The 16,194-nt window shown below is 42.9% G+C and overlaps 1 protein-coding gene across 2 annotated transcripts in view; it reads right to left on the bottom strand.

The window, feature by feature from the left end:
• Nucleotides 1-16,194, bottom strand: part of Tbc1d4 (TBC1 domain family member 4) — a 156,698-nt gene that overhangs the window by 50,509 nt on the left and 89,995 nt on the right. For both annotated transcript variants that reach the window (XM_006978002.4, XM_006978001.4), the window contains exons 2-5: nt 11,901-12,503; nt 9,494-9,583; nt 5,623-5,727; nt 456-588 (exon numbers count right to left, since the gene is read on the bottom strand). In XM_006978002.4, the coding sequence (XP_006978064.2) occupies nt 456-588; nt 5,623-5,727; nt 9,494-9,583; nt 11,901-12,503 (931 nt within the window). The remainder of the gene's footprint in view (nt 1-455; nt 589-5,622; nt 5,728-9,493; nt 9,584-11,900; nt 12,504-16,194) is intronic.

The raw sequence follows: 16,194 nt of genomic DNA on the forward strand, positions 1-16,194 counted from the left end.
TACCACCTCCATTATCTCAGCTTTTCCAAAGACTCTGGAAGCCAAGCAGGTTTGACTATGGTTCTCAACTTTCAGAATAAAGGAACACATCACCAAGTGAGAGAGGGGAGAAAAGGAAGAATTGACCAGTCAGAGGTGAGTTTGCCTCCCTCTGATCATTCAGCAAATGTTTGCTCCGTTCCCACTGTGCACATACTTAACGGGCCTTAAGAACTGTGGGAAATACAAGCCCTTCGCTTGAATCTGCCCTCCGGAGAAAAGGGAGAGAGGTAGAAAGTCAAGCATGCAGAAGCCACTGATGATAGCACAGTTGGGTTTGACTGGCTGGGCAAGAGAAACGCCTCTGGGGCTCTTGTTCACAGTGAAACAAAGAACGATTCAGTGACAGTGGGGACCTCGGCGTGTCAAAATGCCAAAGCAAACCCTGCTCATGCCAAGGCCACATTCTATGGTACCTTCGATCCTCTCGCAGAGCTTATGCAAAGAGTGCATGGGGCAGGCCTCGCACAGCTTGATCTGTGTCTTGGCACTCTGAAGAGCAGCAGCCGTGCTGAAAGCTTGCTTCAGGGTCAGCATGACCTCATCCACCTACAAGAAGAAACAAAACTCGGGTCTATCAAAGTTGGCTTTCACAGAAGCATTCATAAAAAACACAGCAATGTGAGCCTTTATAGATGGCTGACTAAATAATAAATAATAGAATTCTGATGACTAGCAGAGCTGGCAGAGAGCAAACCGCAAGTCTTGAAGTCAGGTCTTTCATCCATATAATTAAAAGCTGGATGAAAAGACCACTGCAGTCTGTGGCACATAATACGGATCTGTTACTCGAATGCTATTTTCAAGTCCCACGGGCGGCTACACTATCACAGACTGCTTAATTGGTAGATCAAGTCTTTGCTTAATGAAATGGCTTATCAGATAAAAACATGCCTTTTGGAAGTTTCCTTGGATATATACTGGGGACAACAAATTAGAGTCACTGTTCAATTGTGTTAATAGGCACCCTTTTCTTCCAGGTTGCTCTCAGTGGAAAAGCAAACAAAGCTTGTGTGTGAGCACAGTGGGGAGATCTATGACTGCCGCTGGCCTTATTTCCACACTGTCTGACTTGTGACCGTTTTCATTATAATTTGTGAGGCTAGGTTGTGACAGCTAAGTGCTCAAGACCTGGCTGTCACCACGGGGCCAGCAGCCCCAGCATGGCCAGCCTGTTCTCTGCAGAATCAACTACCTAGTATTCCCCGTTGCTCCTCATCTTCCTCAGGCTGCAGCACCTTTTCTGTGACACAGCTACTAATGGAAGAGGAGACGTCCCCACACTTGGTGGGAGTCTCGCAGCATTCGGAGCCCCCGGGGCGGAAATACTGCATCCTAACCACCTCATCCTGACTGTGGCTGGCAAACACAGCTGCCTGTCATGGCTAGCAGGCTCTGTTTTCACTCTGCTTTCCCTTTTCTTCTCTAGTCTGGTTTAAGAAGCTGTTTTGAAAGAACAGCGATCGACTTCTGCATTTGAAGGGGAGAGGAGCCCGGGATGTAAAGAAACTCCACTAGTCTAGCGAAAGTGAAAGAAAGCCTCAAAACCCAAAGTCGTGGCCATCACTGTTGTATTTTATTGTATGACCAACCTCAGAAAAGCACAGGAGTAACTTCACAGTGCTCCATAGATAAAAATGGTTTTTTTCATAAAATGTCACTCTATACTCCAATTAAAAAGAAAGATTCCTCATTTTTAGAACTAGAAATATTTGATGCCTTTATGTTTTTATTTTATTTACTTAGTTTAGTACTCAAAGGCAATTTAATTATTCATGCAAATCTCCTTTATTGTATTTCTTGTTTCTCATTTATGTCAGACACTGATGGGGCTGGCAATGGATTTGGTAGTATAGTGTGTGCGTGTGTGTGTGTGTGTGTGTGTGTGTGTGTGTGTGTGTGTGCATGCGTGTGCATGTGTGTGCATACGTGTTTGTGCGCGTGTGTGCATGTGTGTACGCGCGTGTGTGCACTGTGTGTGTGCGCGCGCGCGTGCGTGTGTGCACATGTGTGTACATGTGTGTGTGCGTGAATATATGTATATACACACATATATATAATTTGTACATTACATATATAATATATATAAATATCTTACATATAAATAGTGTGCATGTGTGTGGTGTTTGTTACATAAAAATTTTGCCTTGAGAAAAGTTTCCTTTGGAAATATTGGATGTTTGTGTTTTCTTCTCTTTTTCTAGATGAAACAAGAGGCCATTTCAATGGTGTCTAAAATGTGACGACTAACCTCTCCTTACAACGAATACTACTGAAAATTCTATCTGTCCTCCAAAATATTATGTGTTTCCTTTTCTAAAACCCACTACTTTTTCAGATGGCCTATAAACTCTGTCACAAGATTAGTGCACTTCAGAGTTCAAGTTAGAGCATTATGAATACAAGAGAAAAACATCCCAGGTCACGTCCAAGGGGCAAAAGCAAAGGTACAGGCAGAAATGTCAGTCACAGACAATCAAAAGGCAAGGATTCTCGGCGGTTGCCACCTGCCACAGTTCCCATCTTACCATACAGTGTGGGATCAGACAGAGAAAGTTCATTCATATTATTAGGACATTCCATAGTGGAGATAATGTCTATAGATATATCAAACTTAAGTATTATATTAAGTTTTAGATTTAAAAAAAATAACTGAAGTCCAAGTAGTCTTCTTTTGCTAGAAAATGCCTTTTTTCAAGGTATCCGGTGAATACTGGCATTTTAACAACTGCTGATAAAAGGCAATGCTCAGCTTAAAAAGCTAACCAGCCACATAATGGAGTGCCCTATATGTGTTAGACTGAAGCCTATGAATCAGGCTCATCCTGGGTTGGAATGCACATACCACTGTTCATATGCCTCATCCCTCCTGTTCTGAGACCAACTGATACAGCATTTTCTTCAAATAAGATAGATACTTTTGTAAATTAGTCCCATTTCTTGAAACATAGTTCTCTCTTCCTTACCATTTACAACACAACCCCCAAATTGGAGTCTGTCCTTTTATTCATTCTCTACACATTGCTTGTTTCTCATAAATTAAAGATTTATTTTCACAAGTACCATTCACATCAGACATGAGAGAAAGATGACCTCTAGACTATGAACCTCATTCTCCTATCAGTACGCCAGTATTTCATTAGAAATGTTACTCTTGTTATCTCACTACATCTTAAGTTCATATAAACTCTAGATCAGGAATAGTATAGATTTTTTTTTTTACTTTTAATTATACTGTCATAGACTATTTTCTATGTGTGTGTGGAGTTCAGGAGGGTTGTTTATTAGTGACTGTAACTTTCTGTACATTTTGTTAAATCAATTTGGAGAAAGTTCTGTGAAGAGATGATATTTTCTATAAAATTTAAGCCTTGGTGAAACAGTATTAGCTGGGGTAAAGAAGGGAGAAGGGGAGGGCGGTATCTGAACTTGTGCACAGCCCTGCAGGACCCATCCCCAACTGCACAGCTTACAAACTCATTCCGATTGTTACGAAGAAGCAAAGGAAAGTGGTAACTGTAGCTGGTGCTCAGGAGGACAAGTCAGCATGTGTGGTCTGGGAATAGTCGGTCTTCTACAACCGCCAAGTCCCATCACTCATCAAGGTGCCGGGACAGGTATTCCCGACCTGACTGTTGTGTTCTGTTCTATTTGTCTGGGCTTGAGCTGCCCTCTCTACTACACAGGAAGTACCCATTACATTTATCTTCTAACTTTCAGTTCTGGTGCCACACAACGCAGTTAAGAAGCTGACTGATAGAATTTGAACAGAGGGGGATTAAAAGATCTTAGCTTTGATCTAGTCTTAAAAATAATGAAGCCCAAGCTCAGCCTGTCAGTGTCTCCCAGAACAGGAGGGCACACAGCCAGTGTAGTCAGCAGCACTGGCCAGAGAACGGATGTTGAAAGGCCGGGTATCTCACACCGTCTATCCCTGTTAGCAGTTTCCAAAACAAACAAAACCCAACTGAACCCACAAAATTAAATAAAACCTGTAAACAAGACTACAAATAAGTGAGTTTTACCAAGTTCTTCCTCCTGGGCAGGAGATATAATGAACACATTTGATTTGTCCCTGGACCGTGACAGCCTCTGCCCTTATGAGCATTCTGTCATCTCAAGTTCAAATACATAAAAGACAGGGGGAAAAAAAGAGTTGACCTGACTGTGAAGACCTGTGAGCACGGTGTGTGAGGACCAGTCACTGTCTATCCACCATAATCATCTGAGGACAACTCCCTCAAGGTTCAGTCCTGGATCCTAAGTGGAATCTGTTTAGCTACGAGGGGACACCTGGATAGGTAGATGTGGATATTATATTAAATAACATTAATTATCTAAAGGGAAAATGGAACTCAAATGGAAGTTTCTAGAATAAGAAATCACTAAGAACAGGCATTTCATGTTCCCTAGGGAAAAAGCTGGACACCTAGACGACAGGGATCAGAAAGCATCTTTGTACCAGTTCACTCCCAGGCCTTCAGTATCTCGGTGTCCTCGTCAGGACACAGAGGTCAGAGTTAAATGTAACAAGCACCAGGAAGCATGTATAGTGTGGCCTGGAGTAATGGATATGGGGAAATGCTGATGGAAGGCTTATGTGTTTAAGAAAACTGTGGGGTGGGCTGGGGATTTAGCTCATTTGATAAAGTGCTTACCTCAGAAACCTGAGTTAAATCCCTAGAACCCAGTTTAAATGTTGGGTGTGGTAGCATGTGTTTACTGTCCCAGTTCTGGGGAGGGTGACAGGAGGGTCCCTAGAGCTCCCTGGAGAGCCAGCCTAGTCTAAATGGTGAGCACAAAGAAGACAGACATCAATCCTGAAGATGACACCCAAGACTGTCCTCCCATCTCCACTCATATGGGCACACATGTACATGTGCACACACATACAAACATGTACACACATATTAAAATTATACAAATCAAAAATTTCCTATAAATGCATCTAATAATTCAGATGTACACATCTGAATGTTTGTATGACAATGGATGAGAAGCCTGCATGTCTGGAAGGATAGAAAAAACTTTGAGGAGAAAAAAAAACAATCTATTTCTTGGTGAGATATATTTCCAAGCCCTCCTTACACAGATTTTCTCAAATAGAGAGAAGTAAGGAGTGTTGGGGGGTGGGGGAACTGACTTGCAAATTCCAAAGAAACAAAATAAATGAAGCATTTTGTAAAATTAAGACAGGGCAATGAAAAGATGGGGAGACAGCATTTCTTTACTCTCCTGATGGAAGTATTGTCTGGAGCGTGACACCATAGCAATAAGCAAGAGCTCAGTGGCCTTTGTCTTTGAGCAACAGGAAACATAACAGCTTTTTCTGTCATTAGTCTTCCCCGCCCCACCAAAAAAATTAAAATAAACCCATGGTAACACAGCAAAGTCTGTTAAAGCCAAGGGCACACACACTTAAAAGTGCCGTGATGGTCTCTCTGTGGCTCTTGACTTCTGTGCATGCTTCAAGGGTAACACCATCTCATCTCTCTAGATGCCCTTTTCTTTCCTCACCGAGGACAGAGTTCCCAACAGATGAGATTGTAAGACAGACAGATGCATGGCAGAAGCACCACTTACCAGAGATTCGTTGGCACACTGGAACACATAACAGATGTACTGGCTCAGTCCCGGCTCTGGGGACTCCCGACAGATGAAGCCAAAGTGATCAACATGCTTTATTCCCTAGATAAAGGGGGGAGAATACAATACAAGCTTATGGGAATGTTCCCTGACAGAGATCCACATCTTTTCTACACTTTCCTAACTTCACAAATTCCTCCTTCACGGCAATCTGACAGAAGACATAATGTCCCAGCAAGCTCACAGGGTGCCCTGTTGATGCAGCAGATAAAGGGAGACATCCACTCAGACCCTTTGGTTTGTTATTAAAAATGAAAAACAAAAAAAACATAGTAGGATCCATTATTTCTTATAATGAAAACATGATGTTTGCCTGTATGGAGTTTTCAATTTATTGTCCCAGCACAGTGGTCAGTGACTCAGTGACTAGAACACCTGTTCTAGTCTATGTGAAGCTAAGAATCTCAGAAAAAGTACAAGTGACAATCCTCAAATTAAGGACCGTAGTTCCTTAGTATTTTCCATAAAGCTTGTATGGAAATTGCTGGAATATTTGTCAATCTAGCTATTCCAGAAACCACGAAAGAAAAGATTGATATTCCTGTTCACTTACTTGTTAATTATTGCAAGTGCCAATTATGCACATTCACAAATCTTTGTACTTTATGTATCCAAGTTAAAAGACTTTAGCTATATTTACTTTAATTAAAAATTCACTCTAGTAGTCGTGTAGCTCGGTCTTCTTGTGGGACTCCTAACAGTGGGAGCGGGGGCTGTCTCTAACTCTTTTGCTGGTTTTTGAGACCCTATTCCTCATACTGGGTTGCCTTGCTCAGCCTTAATACAAAGGGAGGGGCTTAGTTTTTCTGCAACTTGATATGCCATGTTTTGTTGATATCATGGGAGGTATGCATTTTTCTGAATAGAAACAGAAGAGGAATAGATTGGGGGGCAGGGCAGAGAGGAGGAGGGAGGGACAGGGAGGAGAGGCAGGAGGGAAAACTGTGGTCTGGACATAATGAATAAATTAATTAAATTTAAAGTAAAAAATTAAGTAAAATAAAATTTATATTTAAAAAAAATCAGTCTAGGGGTGATGACATGGCTCAGCAGTAAATGCACTGGGTGCCCAAGCCTGAAAATGTGAGTTCAATCCCCGGAACCTACATAAAGGTGGAAGGAGAGAACCAATTCCACAGTCATCCTCTGACCTCTACATGTGTGCTAGAGCATGCACACGTACACATACACTAATAATAAATATGTTTTCAAAATATGCTTTCATTTTTAAATGAGTCTGAGTATACACAGCAATGATTACCTTGTTTCAATAGCAAGCCCAGCGATTTGAAAACTAGGTTGACGGAAAATACTAAGTGTGCCTGACATCCCCTAAATTCAAATGAGAAGAAAGGAGTCTTTGGGGTCAGATTTGCACTTAAGAGTTGTCTCAGCTACCGACTGATGAGGTACTGTGCTGAGTTGCTGACTACTGTCTCTGGGGCTCTATTTTTTTTTTTATTACAAAATAGCATAACGGCACCTACTATGAGGAAGATGTGGAGGCTAGAACTGAGAAACGGCTATGATGGTTTATCAGTAGTGACCCCATTCTTTCTTATTATAATGTACTCGATCTAGCCAGTGGACATGGAAAAAGAAATCAACTCTGTTTTGTTTTGTTTTTAAGTAAGGGTGAGGGAAGCCAAGAGGAGTGAGGCTGTAAGCCTTGTAAAATAAGCTCCACCTGTACAACTCCACTGAAAGAGCCTTCCTTACTGGCTTAGTACTAAGTGGGGGACCTCACAGGGCCTCATTAGCTCCATGGGTCTTCAGATGTGGACAATGCTTTCAGGAAAAAAAAAAAAAAACTCCCTGACTCCCATGATGACCAGAAAACAGTGACATGACTTTCCTTTTAAAGAAAGAAACATTTGTAAGTGTAAGGTACTCAGAAGCAGGCTAGTTAATTACTGAACACAGCCACCTCGTATCCGTTCATCTCCTGCAAGGTGGTTGTGGGCGAGGGCCAGGACAAGAGGATGAGGGGGAGTGGGCCAGGACAAGAGGATGAGGGGGAGTGGGCCAGGACAAGAGGATGAGGGGGAGTGGGCCAGGACAAGAGGATGAAGCGGCTGAGACTGGAAGCCTTCCCACCATAATATCATAATGCAGAGCTCTCTTCAGTAAAAGGAAAAAGGAAAGGGAAAAAGAGGTCATATTGAACTTCCACATCCACATATTTACTTTGAATCTATTCTTTGTCTTTGTATGTGTTTAATTTCACTCTGATAATCAATGCACACTGAGATATGCTTCCTGGGCAGCTTAGAAAAGTGGGGCCAGAAGGTGCTGCCTTCACTGATGCTCCTTGGTGACTAGTACAGCATGAGCTAAACGTGGGTCACACATCACTCTTGCTGGCAGTACTTGGCCGGCCATGGAGACAGGCACATTCACAGTGGCCATGCGTACCAAACACTTAAGGGTTCCATCTCAATACATGAGGTTCTAATGTTCCACCAAATAAGATATGTTCACACCACAGGTCACCAACCCCTTCGAGGCTTGTGATCTTGCAGGGACCTCCCAATAAACAGGTGACTGCAAAGAATACTTAGTAAATGTTTTGAGGGTCAAAACCATATTCCCACAAAATTTCTGTGTTCCTTAAATAGGAATTTCTAAGTTCGTAATATAACCTTCCTAGATTCAGATGCTGCTGCTCCCTAAGTTGCTAGAGTAGAAAAATGTTTATCACTCAAAATTTCCTATTACAGGAACAATATTAAAAGAAGGTATTAGGAATAAAAGTGAACCGGCTAAAGCAAAGAACTAGTAAAACAGAAAAAAATTCCTGTCATCAAAAGAAAGTCTGAATGTCACACTAAGAGCAACGTTGACTCCAAAACTCAAAGAGATGACACACGATCAACAAGATTTTCTTGTGTAGAGGTGGGACCCTCTGTCTCTGATGGCTGGGCTCTCTCTCCAGCCTGATTTTTCAACATCAAGATGTAGGAACCCTGTAAAGACTATATTATTCTTGAATGCACTTTAAGACCCCAGGCCCCAAACAATTTCAACCCCACAGAAGTGTCTTCGAATATGTAACCTTTCCACATTTTGACTTAAATGTGCCTTCTTCTCTGAAAAGTACAAATTTTCTTCTCATGTTTACAATATATTCAGGTAGCTCAAACTTTGGGGTAGATGTTCTAACACATTACTATGGTATATGACTAATATTATATTATTATATTATGCACATTTGTCTCGTTTTTTTTAAATCATAAATACATGCTTTGTGGGGTAAAAAATAAAAGAGTGAAAGTACCAAAAGATTCTTTTCAAAATTTACCATTTATGGTAACAGACGCTAAAAAGACTACTTCTCCTTTTATTACCTGCTGTGGGATAAAGAACAAACTTATCTTGGTGACACCCACAAGACCCACAGGCTAACAGTCAGAGGAACACTAACTGTGACGTATTTTCAAAAGAATCCACCACCACAAAACTCCCGCCAGCAGAAGGGACTTCATGAAATGTCATCAAGACAAAGAGCTGAGGAAAAAGCGGTGTGATGGACACTCGTGAGGTCCTGGGAAGGATCTGTGGCCACAGAGCCAAGCACATGAACAGATGTCCTGTAAAGCATTATTTCTCCTAAATTTGGAGCAACTGTATGTGTAAGAAAAGTCTCAGGAGAAGGAAAGGGAGGGGAGATGAGAGAGAGAGAAAAATAACAAGTACTTCATTTTACAATAATAAGATGTGATATATGGAAGCCCCGTCGTTGAGTGGCTAATTTTGGAACACGTCAATTGGTTCCTTCAAATACTGTGTTGTGACGTGATAACATTACCTGAGAGCAGGAGGAGATGTCTTTGAAATTCTTCTCGAGCACAACTGACTTAGTGTCCGGACTGATGAGGTTAATCTCAAAGCGGCCGACCTTTAAAAAGAAAGGAAAGTACTCCAATCACGCCAGCTCATGAGGGCCTCGGCAAGTAAACGTGCAACAGCGGTGATTCAAATGATGGGGCCCGAACAAACCCACTCCATGTGCTTCACCATATGACTCAACCCAAAGTCAGCGGTCTTCAATTCAAATGATGGGGCCCGAATAAACCCACCCCACGTGCTTCACCATATGATTCAACCCAAAGTCAGCGGTCTCAAATCATCTGTTGGAAAATTAAGCGACCCTTAAATAGTAAAAAGTTAAAGAAAACCAATCTTTTTTAGCAGTAAAAAAAAATGGCTTCCTTTTCAAAAATGTGCCACCTGGGCTGGAGAGCTGGCTCAGCAATTAAAAGCACTTATTGCTCTTGCAGAGGACTCAGGTTCGATTCCCAGCATCACATGGTAGTTCACAACCATCCATAACTCCAGTTCCAGGGGATCTTGGGCCCTCTTCTAACCTCAGCAGGTACCAGGAGGGATCATGGTTCACATACATATGTGTAGGCAAGACACTCATACACAGAAAATATATAAATCCAAAGAAACCTTTTTAAATATGCAATCTTTGCTCAAGTCATGAATCTTAAAGTCATCAGTTACTGACGTGCATTATAATCAGATGCTCTCCAAAGTAGTCAATAAAATGCTATACGCAGAACCTGGCTCAGTTACATTTTTGGAAAATAGATATTCCAAAAGGAAGAACTATGACTAGTAGAGAATAAATCTGGCAGTCTAAGGAAGAGAAGAAACTGACTTCACACGTCACCACACAAAGGGCCAGAGCCACTCTGCCCACAAGCCCGGATAGAGACAGGACAAGACGATGGCAAAAACCAAGGATGCAAGCCCCCACTCAGCTACAGACTAACCACAAACCTTCTCCAGGACAATATCCTATATTCAGTTCTCTACGTGAAATAACATTTTCCATAAGCCTGTAAAAGTTTAAACTATTTTTTAATTTAAAAAAATTATCTTGTAGAGGGACTTAAAGACGGCTCAGTGGTTAACAACACTGGCTATGCATGAATGAAAACTTGAGTTGGCATCCTGGAAGGCACTTAACAAGCTGGTCTTGGCCTTACAGGCACTGGAATGTCAGTACTACAGGGGTTATGGGGAGCAAACACAAGAGGATGGCCAAGGTTCATTGTCAGCCAGCCTACTTGATAAAAGAATTCTAAGCTTAAGGAGAGGCTCTGCCTCAAAAGAATAAGGCAGTGAGTGACAGAGGATTAAACCTAACTTCTTCACGAGGCATCAGTTACAGACACATGTGCACATACCACAAACCACTCTCTCCTTCCCTCCCCCTCCCACACACACAGAGAGAATTATCTTTTCCATTTAATGCAGCTGTATCGAGTTATTTAATAACTGACCTGGTGAACCATCAGGCCAATGGTGTTTCTTTATTCCTCCATTTCTGGTGGCAGAGTGAATTGGTGTGTATATGAATGACATCTGTAAGTCCCTATAACCTTTCTCTGTCTCTGTCTCTGTCTCTGTCTCTGTCTCTGTCTCTGTCTCTCTCTCTCTCTCTCTCTCTCTCTCTCTCTCTCTCTCAGAATTCACTTTGCTCTGTTCCATGCCAAAGCTTGCTTTCTAAGAGTCACCTCACAATCATCGCTAAGACTCTGTAGCTTTACTAAAGAATGCATGTGGGAATCAACCCAGGCCAGAAGCTGGTTGATGGACACCTAGTATCCATCACCATGACTTGTCACAGATGTTATGAGAAGTCTTGCATTCTCTCTGCCTCCCTGGGGTCAATGACACATCTGTGTTCTTCTTTCACCTGATTCTTCTGCATTTGAGGGAGGAAATCCAAAGGCTGGAAGTGCTCACCCCAGGGGCTACTGGGGTGAGCAGTAAGAGAAGACTGACAGATGGGGACAGAACTATAGGAAAGAAAGCTTAGTACAAGCAAGAGGACCTCAACTCCCAGAGGCCAATTGTTGGTTTGTTTGTTTGTTTTTAAAGCAGGGCATAGACAAGTGCTAGTATGGCCAATACTGGGAAGGAAGAGAAGTGAATCCCTGGGACTCTGCTAGCCAGTCAGTCTTCCATACTTCCAGAATTGCAAACCAATAGAAGACCTTGCCTCACAACAAAACAAGGTAGGTGATGCCTAAGGAATGGTACTCAAGGTTAGCCTCTGGCTTGCACATGCATCCAGGCACATGTGGGCAGCACACACACGCACAAACGCACACACTCACACATCCACTGACCAAGGAGGAGCTATCTATAACTGCTCAGCATCTTAAGAAGCTGCGGGCCAAAAACCCCCACCAGGCTACCTGGAAGAGCATGGTCCTGTTCTTCTCTGAATCCGAGGGCTGCACGTGACTGGGTGCGCTTGCGTGCCTCCTTCTTGGCTGTGGTTTCTGGCTGTTCTCATGAACCTTCTTTTGCAGGACACCTGTGACGCTGCTGCACCGAGATCGGAATTCCTGCTGCTCGTCAAAGCCACAGTCTTCCAAAATCCTCTCTGGGAAGCAAACCCGAGAGCTGGCCAGTGCAGGCTGGCTAGCCAGGGTGGGGAGGCTGGCCGGGGAGGGCAGGGCACGGTGGCTGTTGACTGTACCATCTGCCTCCTCGGGCAGGCTGTCTTCTGGGGACACAGGAGACTCAGCCTCAAAGACACCCAGCTCGTCCCCGGGGTCACCACCTCTCTCGCCCTGCAGCTTCCGTCGCTGCTGCTCATGCAGGCTGAACTTCTCCTTGCAGTCATCAATGAGGCTGGAGGGCGCCTTCTTATGGGTCACGATCACCCTCCCGCAGTACAGCACTTCAAACTTCTGCGAGTTATAGAAGGCGTCCTCGTTATCTTTGCTGGGTTTGGAGTCCTCCTTCATGGCAGCCTTGGATAACTGCCTGATGCTACTGATCACATCTGGAACCTGGGGAAACAAGGGAAGTCCTCCTTTTAGTGGCGTGTCCTGAGATCATTTCTGTTTACCTGACCTGTTGGGAGCACACAGAACAGATTTTCATCCTCAACGATAAGATGCAGGATGGACTGCAGGGCCTCCAGGAGATAGGGTTGGTGAAGTGGGACTGCTATAACATAAACTGCTTCAAGGTAAAATTGAAATGTAACGAGAGTATATTTTCCCACTTTAACTATGCTAGTGTCCATCAGGCCAAGTGACTCATACGTGTAACCCTGTTGGTGGTAGGCGGAGGCAGGAGGGATTGCTATGAGGTGGGGGCCAGCCCAGGCTACAGAGTGGGAGACTATCTCAAAAACAACAACAGAAGGACTAGTTTGTCCCAAACAAAACATGAGATTGTGTAGGTCACAGAACTTTCAATAAATTCACAGGTAAAAGCTGAAATGCATTCCTGCTGGAAGGAACTGTAGTTCCAACAATGCGATAAGCACCAGACGCTCGCATCAGCACTAGCAAACTAAAACCACCCGAGACGGACTTCACTGGAGAAGCTAACACCTGAAGCAATGGATGAGGAATGGCAGTTCTCAAGCAAATTATGCAGGAATATTAAAGGACACAGGACTTGACAAAGCTGTTATGGCTTCTCGGGCGGAGCCAAATGCCCCCCACCTCACTGCACACACACACAGACACAAGCAGCGTGCCTCCAGATGTTTCCCTGCTTTTCCACTCTCTGCTGCTTAGTACCTTCAACACTGTGTAGCATTGATTGTGGAAGACAGAATTCATGTTCCCATAGGATGGAGTAGTCTATCTCTATTTTTCTCCCATCTCCCCCTAGTTTTCTAAGCATCTAGAATAACTCCTGGATTGTAGCAGATCGCAATATATGTATTAGTCCCTCCAAAACTCCTTCCATTATTTTAGGAAAGGGAACAACCATCTTATACAAAGTGAGGATGCTCCACACTTTGATGTATGTTCTTGTCCTTAAATCTTCTAGTGACTGTGTCAGGACCACGATTTCTTCTCCTTCACAGAGTTACTTAGGATTCAGTGCCAGAGAAGCCACCGTTTTAAAACAATACAAATGTCAGCAGGCAAGCACGAAAGTTCTCTGTGGAGGATAAAGTCCCCACACTGTCTCTTCAGTGACCCGCCCTGGACTTCTGACATCTCAAGGATGAGGTCAGGTGTCTGCACTGACAGGTCTCCTTCTACTCACCTTAGTTCATTACTTCCTCTACCTGAGGAGTCCACAGTGTTGGAGAGTGAACTAGCTGATAGTCACCCCTACTTGAAGCACACTTATTTCGGTAGGTTGATTACAGCCTTGTGAGATTTTCTGCCCCTCCTTGCCAACTCTGTCCCAGTAAACACTTATCCAATTACCAACCCAAAGATCCCTAAACCTCAAGTATCTGTAGGACAAAATCAGAAACACTGTCTGTAGGAACTCTTTTTAATTTCAGGTGTATATGCAAGGCCTGCATTTAATGTATACACAAATATATATTTATGTATATATTTACATATTAGACATGAATGCACACATACATTAAATGAGTGATTTACAACTACAAAGGCCAGAAGAGGGCATCAGATACCTTAGAACTGGAGTTAGAGATGGTTGTGAGCCACCAAGGTGTAGGAAATCAAACCTGGGTCCTCTGCAAGAACAGCAAGGACTATTAACACCTGAGCCATCTCTCCAGACTCTTGAAGAAACATTTCCAGCTTTTTTTTTTTCATTACTACCATAAAAATGATCCAGGTACAGCATCAAAGTTACATTCGATGGTGAGACAGCATACAGCCAGCTCCTCACTTCTTCTGTCAAATCCTCTGGACTGTTTGACATTACTGTTGTTATATGAAGAACAGAGACCTCTTCAGTGAATGCCTAACCAGTGGCTGAACTGCCACAGCTGCTGGGATTCCTTTCTGTGACCACAGAAAAGGCCCAACACCTCAATGGAATACAGTAAATGGTTCCATTTACATCAGTAGAGCCTGCCACCCTGAATCCTGAACTGCGTGGGTAATTTAACCTTCCAGTAATTTAACATGTTTACACCATAAAACTGATTCCAATTGCCTTTAATATCTCCTCCCAGGCTGTGACTCACCACAGCTTCAGTGACCTAGGCCACAGACACTAACCACAAAACCTAGCTGAGGAGATCCAGCTCTCTCTGTCTATGCCTCTCCTTATGTGAAAGACAAGGAGAAGCAAATCAAACATCCTACAACCCCTGCCCACACATCCATTATGCATGAGAAAGGTCACACTGTCCATTATCATTACTGTGAGGATAATAAAGTATCCACAGTAGAGAATGTTATCAGAGAAATGCACACATACATGCACATATATACATACATATACATACAGACATATATATACACACATATACACACATACATATATACAAACACACACACACACATACACATACACACACACACACACACACACACACACACACACACACACATTCCTTTTTGGCATTTGTTTATGGGATCCACCAGAAACATTGTAATAGAAATAAGTCTTTCTCCAGTACTGGCACAGACCTGTTTTGGGAGAATTAATAACATTCTCCTGCAGCACAGTGCTAAATGATGTGTATCTATCTGTGCAGTTATGAATATTGCTGAATAAATATGAGTCCCCTGTGCATGTGTTACATCTCCATCTCTTTCCTGTACTGTGAAATGGGAGTTTTTATTTGAGAAAAAAATGTAAGCTGCAATAATTTGTGTCTTACCCGAATTCTTCTCTGTGACCAACAGGAAAAGCTTGGACTCAGAACGTGAATGAATACTGGTGTGTGTGTGTGTGTGTGTGTGTGTGTGTGTGTGTGTGTGTGTGTGTGCTGCCTATATTCAGGAGACATGGTCCCTCAGAAATAGGGAACCATAGCTTCTCCCTCTGCTTATTGCTCACCAGAGTAGAAAGTGCCAATGTATTTCCAGAACACCCCCAAATGCTGCCGAGCACCCCACGACATACACTTAGATGTGCATTCCAGCTATTTGTGTTCTGGCAACAAATATCTCCACTGCTCAGACGCTGCCTGCAGCCCACACAGCCTGATTCAGACTTAGAGTTAATTCAAGGCGCCGTTTTTATTCTGGGCAACATTTACTCGCTAACAGAAACAAAACCAGAAAAGACGCCAGCCAGCCAGACACTAGGAAGCTTATACTCCACAGCCAGCTCCGCTGATGTTTTGCTCAGTTCCCTCTGGAAAGTGGTTTTTGGTTTTTTTTTGTTTGTTTGTTTGTTTTTTGTTTTGTTTTGTTTTGTTTTGCCTCTGCAAACTAGAGTTGTCTCAAGAATGAAAGATGGTAGATGCTCAGAGTTCACTTAGAGAGCCAAAACCTGTGAATCTGTTTCTAGATGGGTGCCAGTGTAATATAAGAAAAGGAAAACTTTTATCATTTTAAGTCAGAAAAGGCCTACATTGCTGGAACTATTCATTTCCAGTAACGCATGATAATTTAACAGACAATACAAAGAAGGAAGCTTCTTCAAGTGTCTCATGCCATTCAGAAAAAGCACAGTGCCCCCTTTAGCTGGTATTTTGTTGTTACACCTCCAGGGACTCAACAAAGCAACCGATTCAAGAACCAAGATTCAGCCACTAAAGCAATGCACACTCTAGGTCCCTCCAGCTCCCCACAAAAT

Source organism: Peromyscus maniculatus, chromosome 9 (assembly GCF_049852395.1).
Source record: "Peromyscus maniculatus bairdii isolate BWxNUB_F1_BW_parent chromosome 9, HU_Pman_BW_mat_3.1, whole genome shotgun sequence".
Lineage (NCBI taxonomy): Eukaryota > Metazoa > Chordata > Mammalia > Rodentia > Cricetidae > Peromyscus > Peromyscus maniculatus.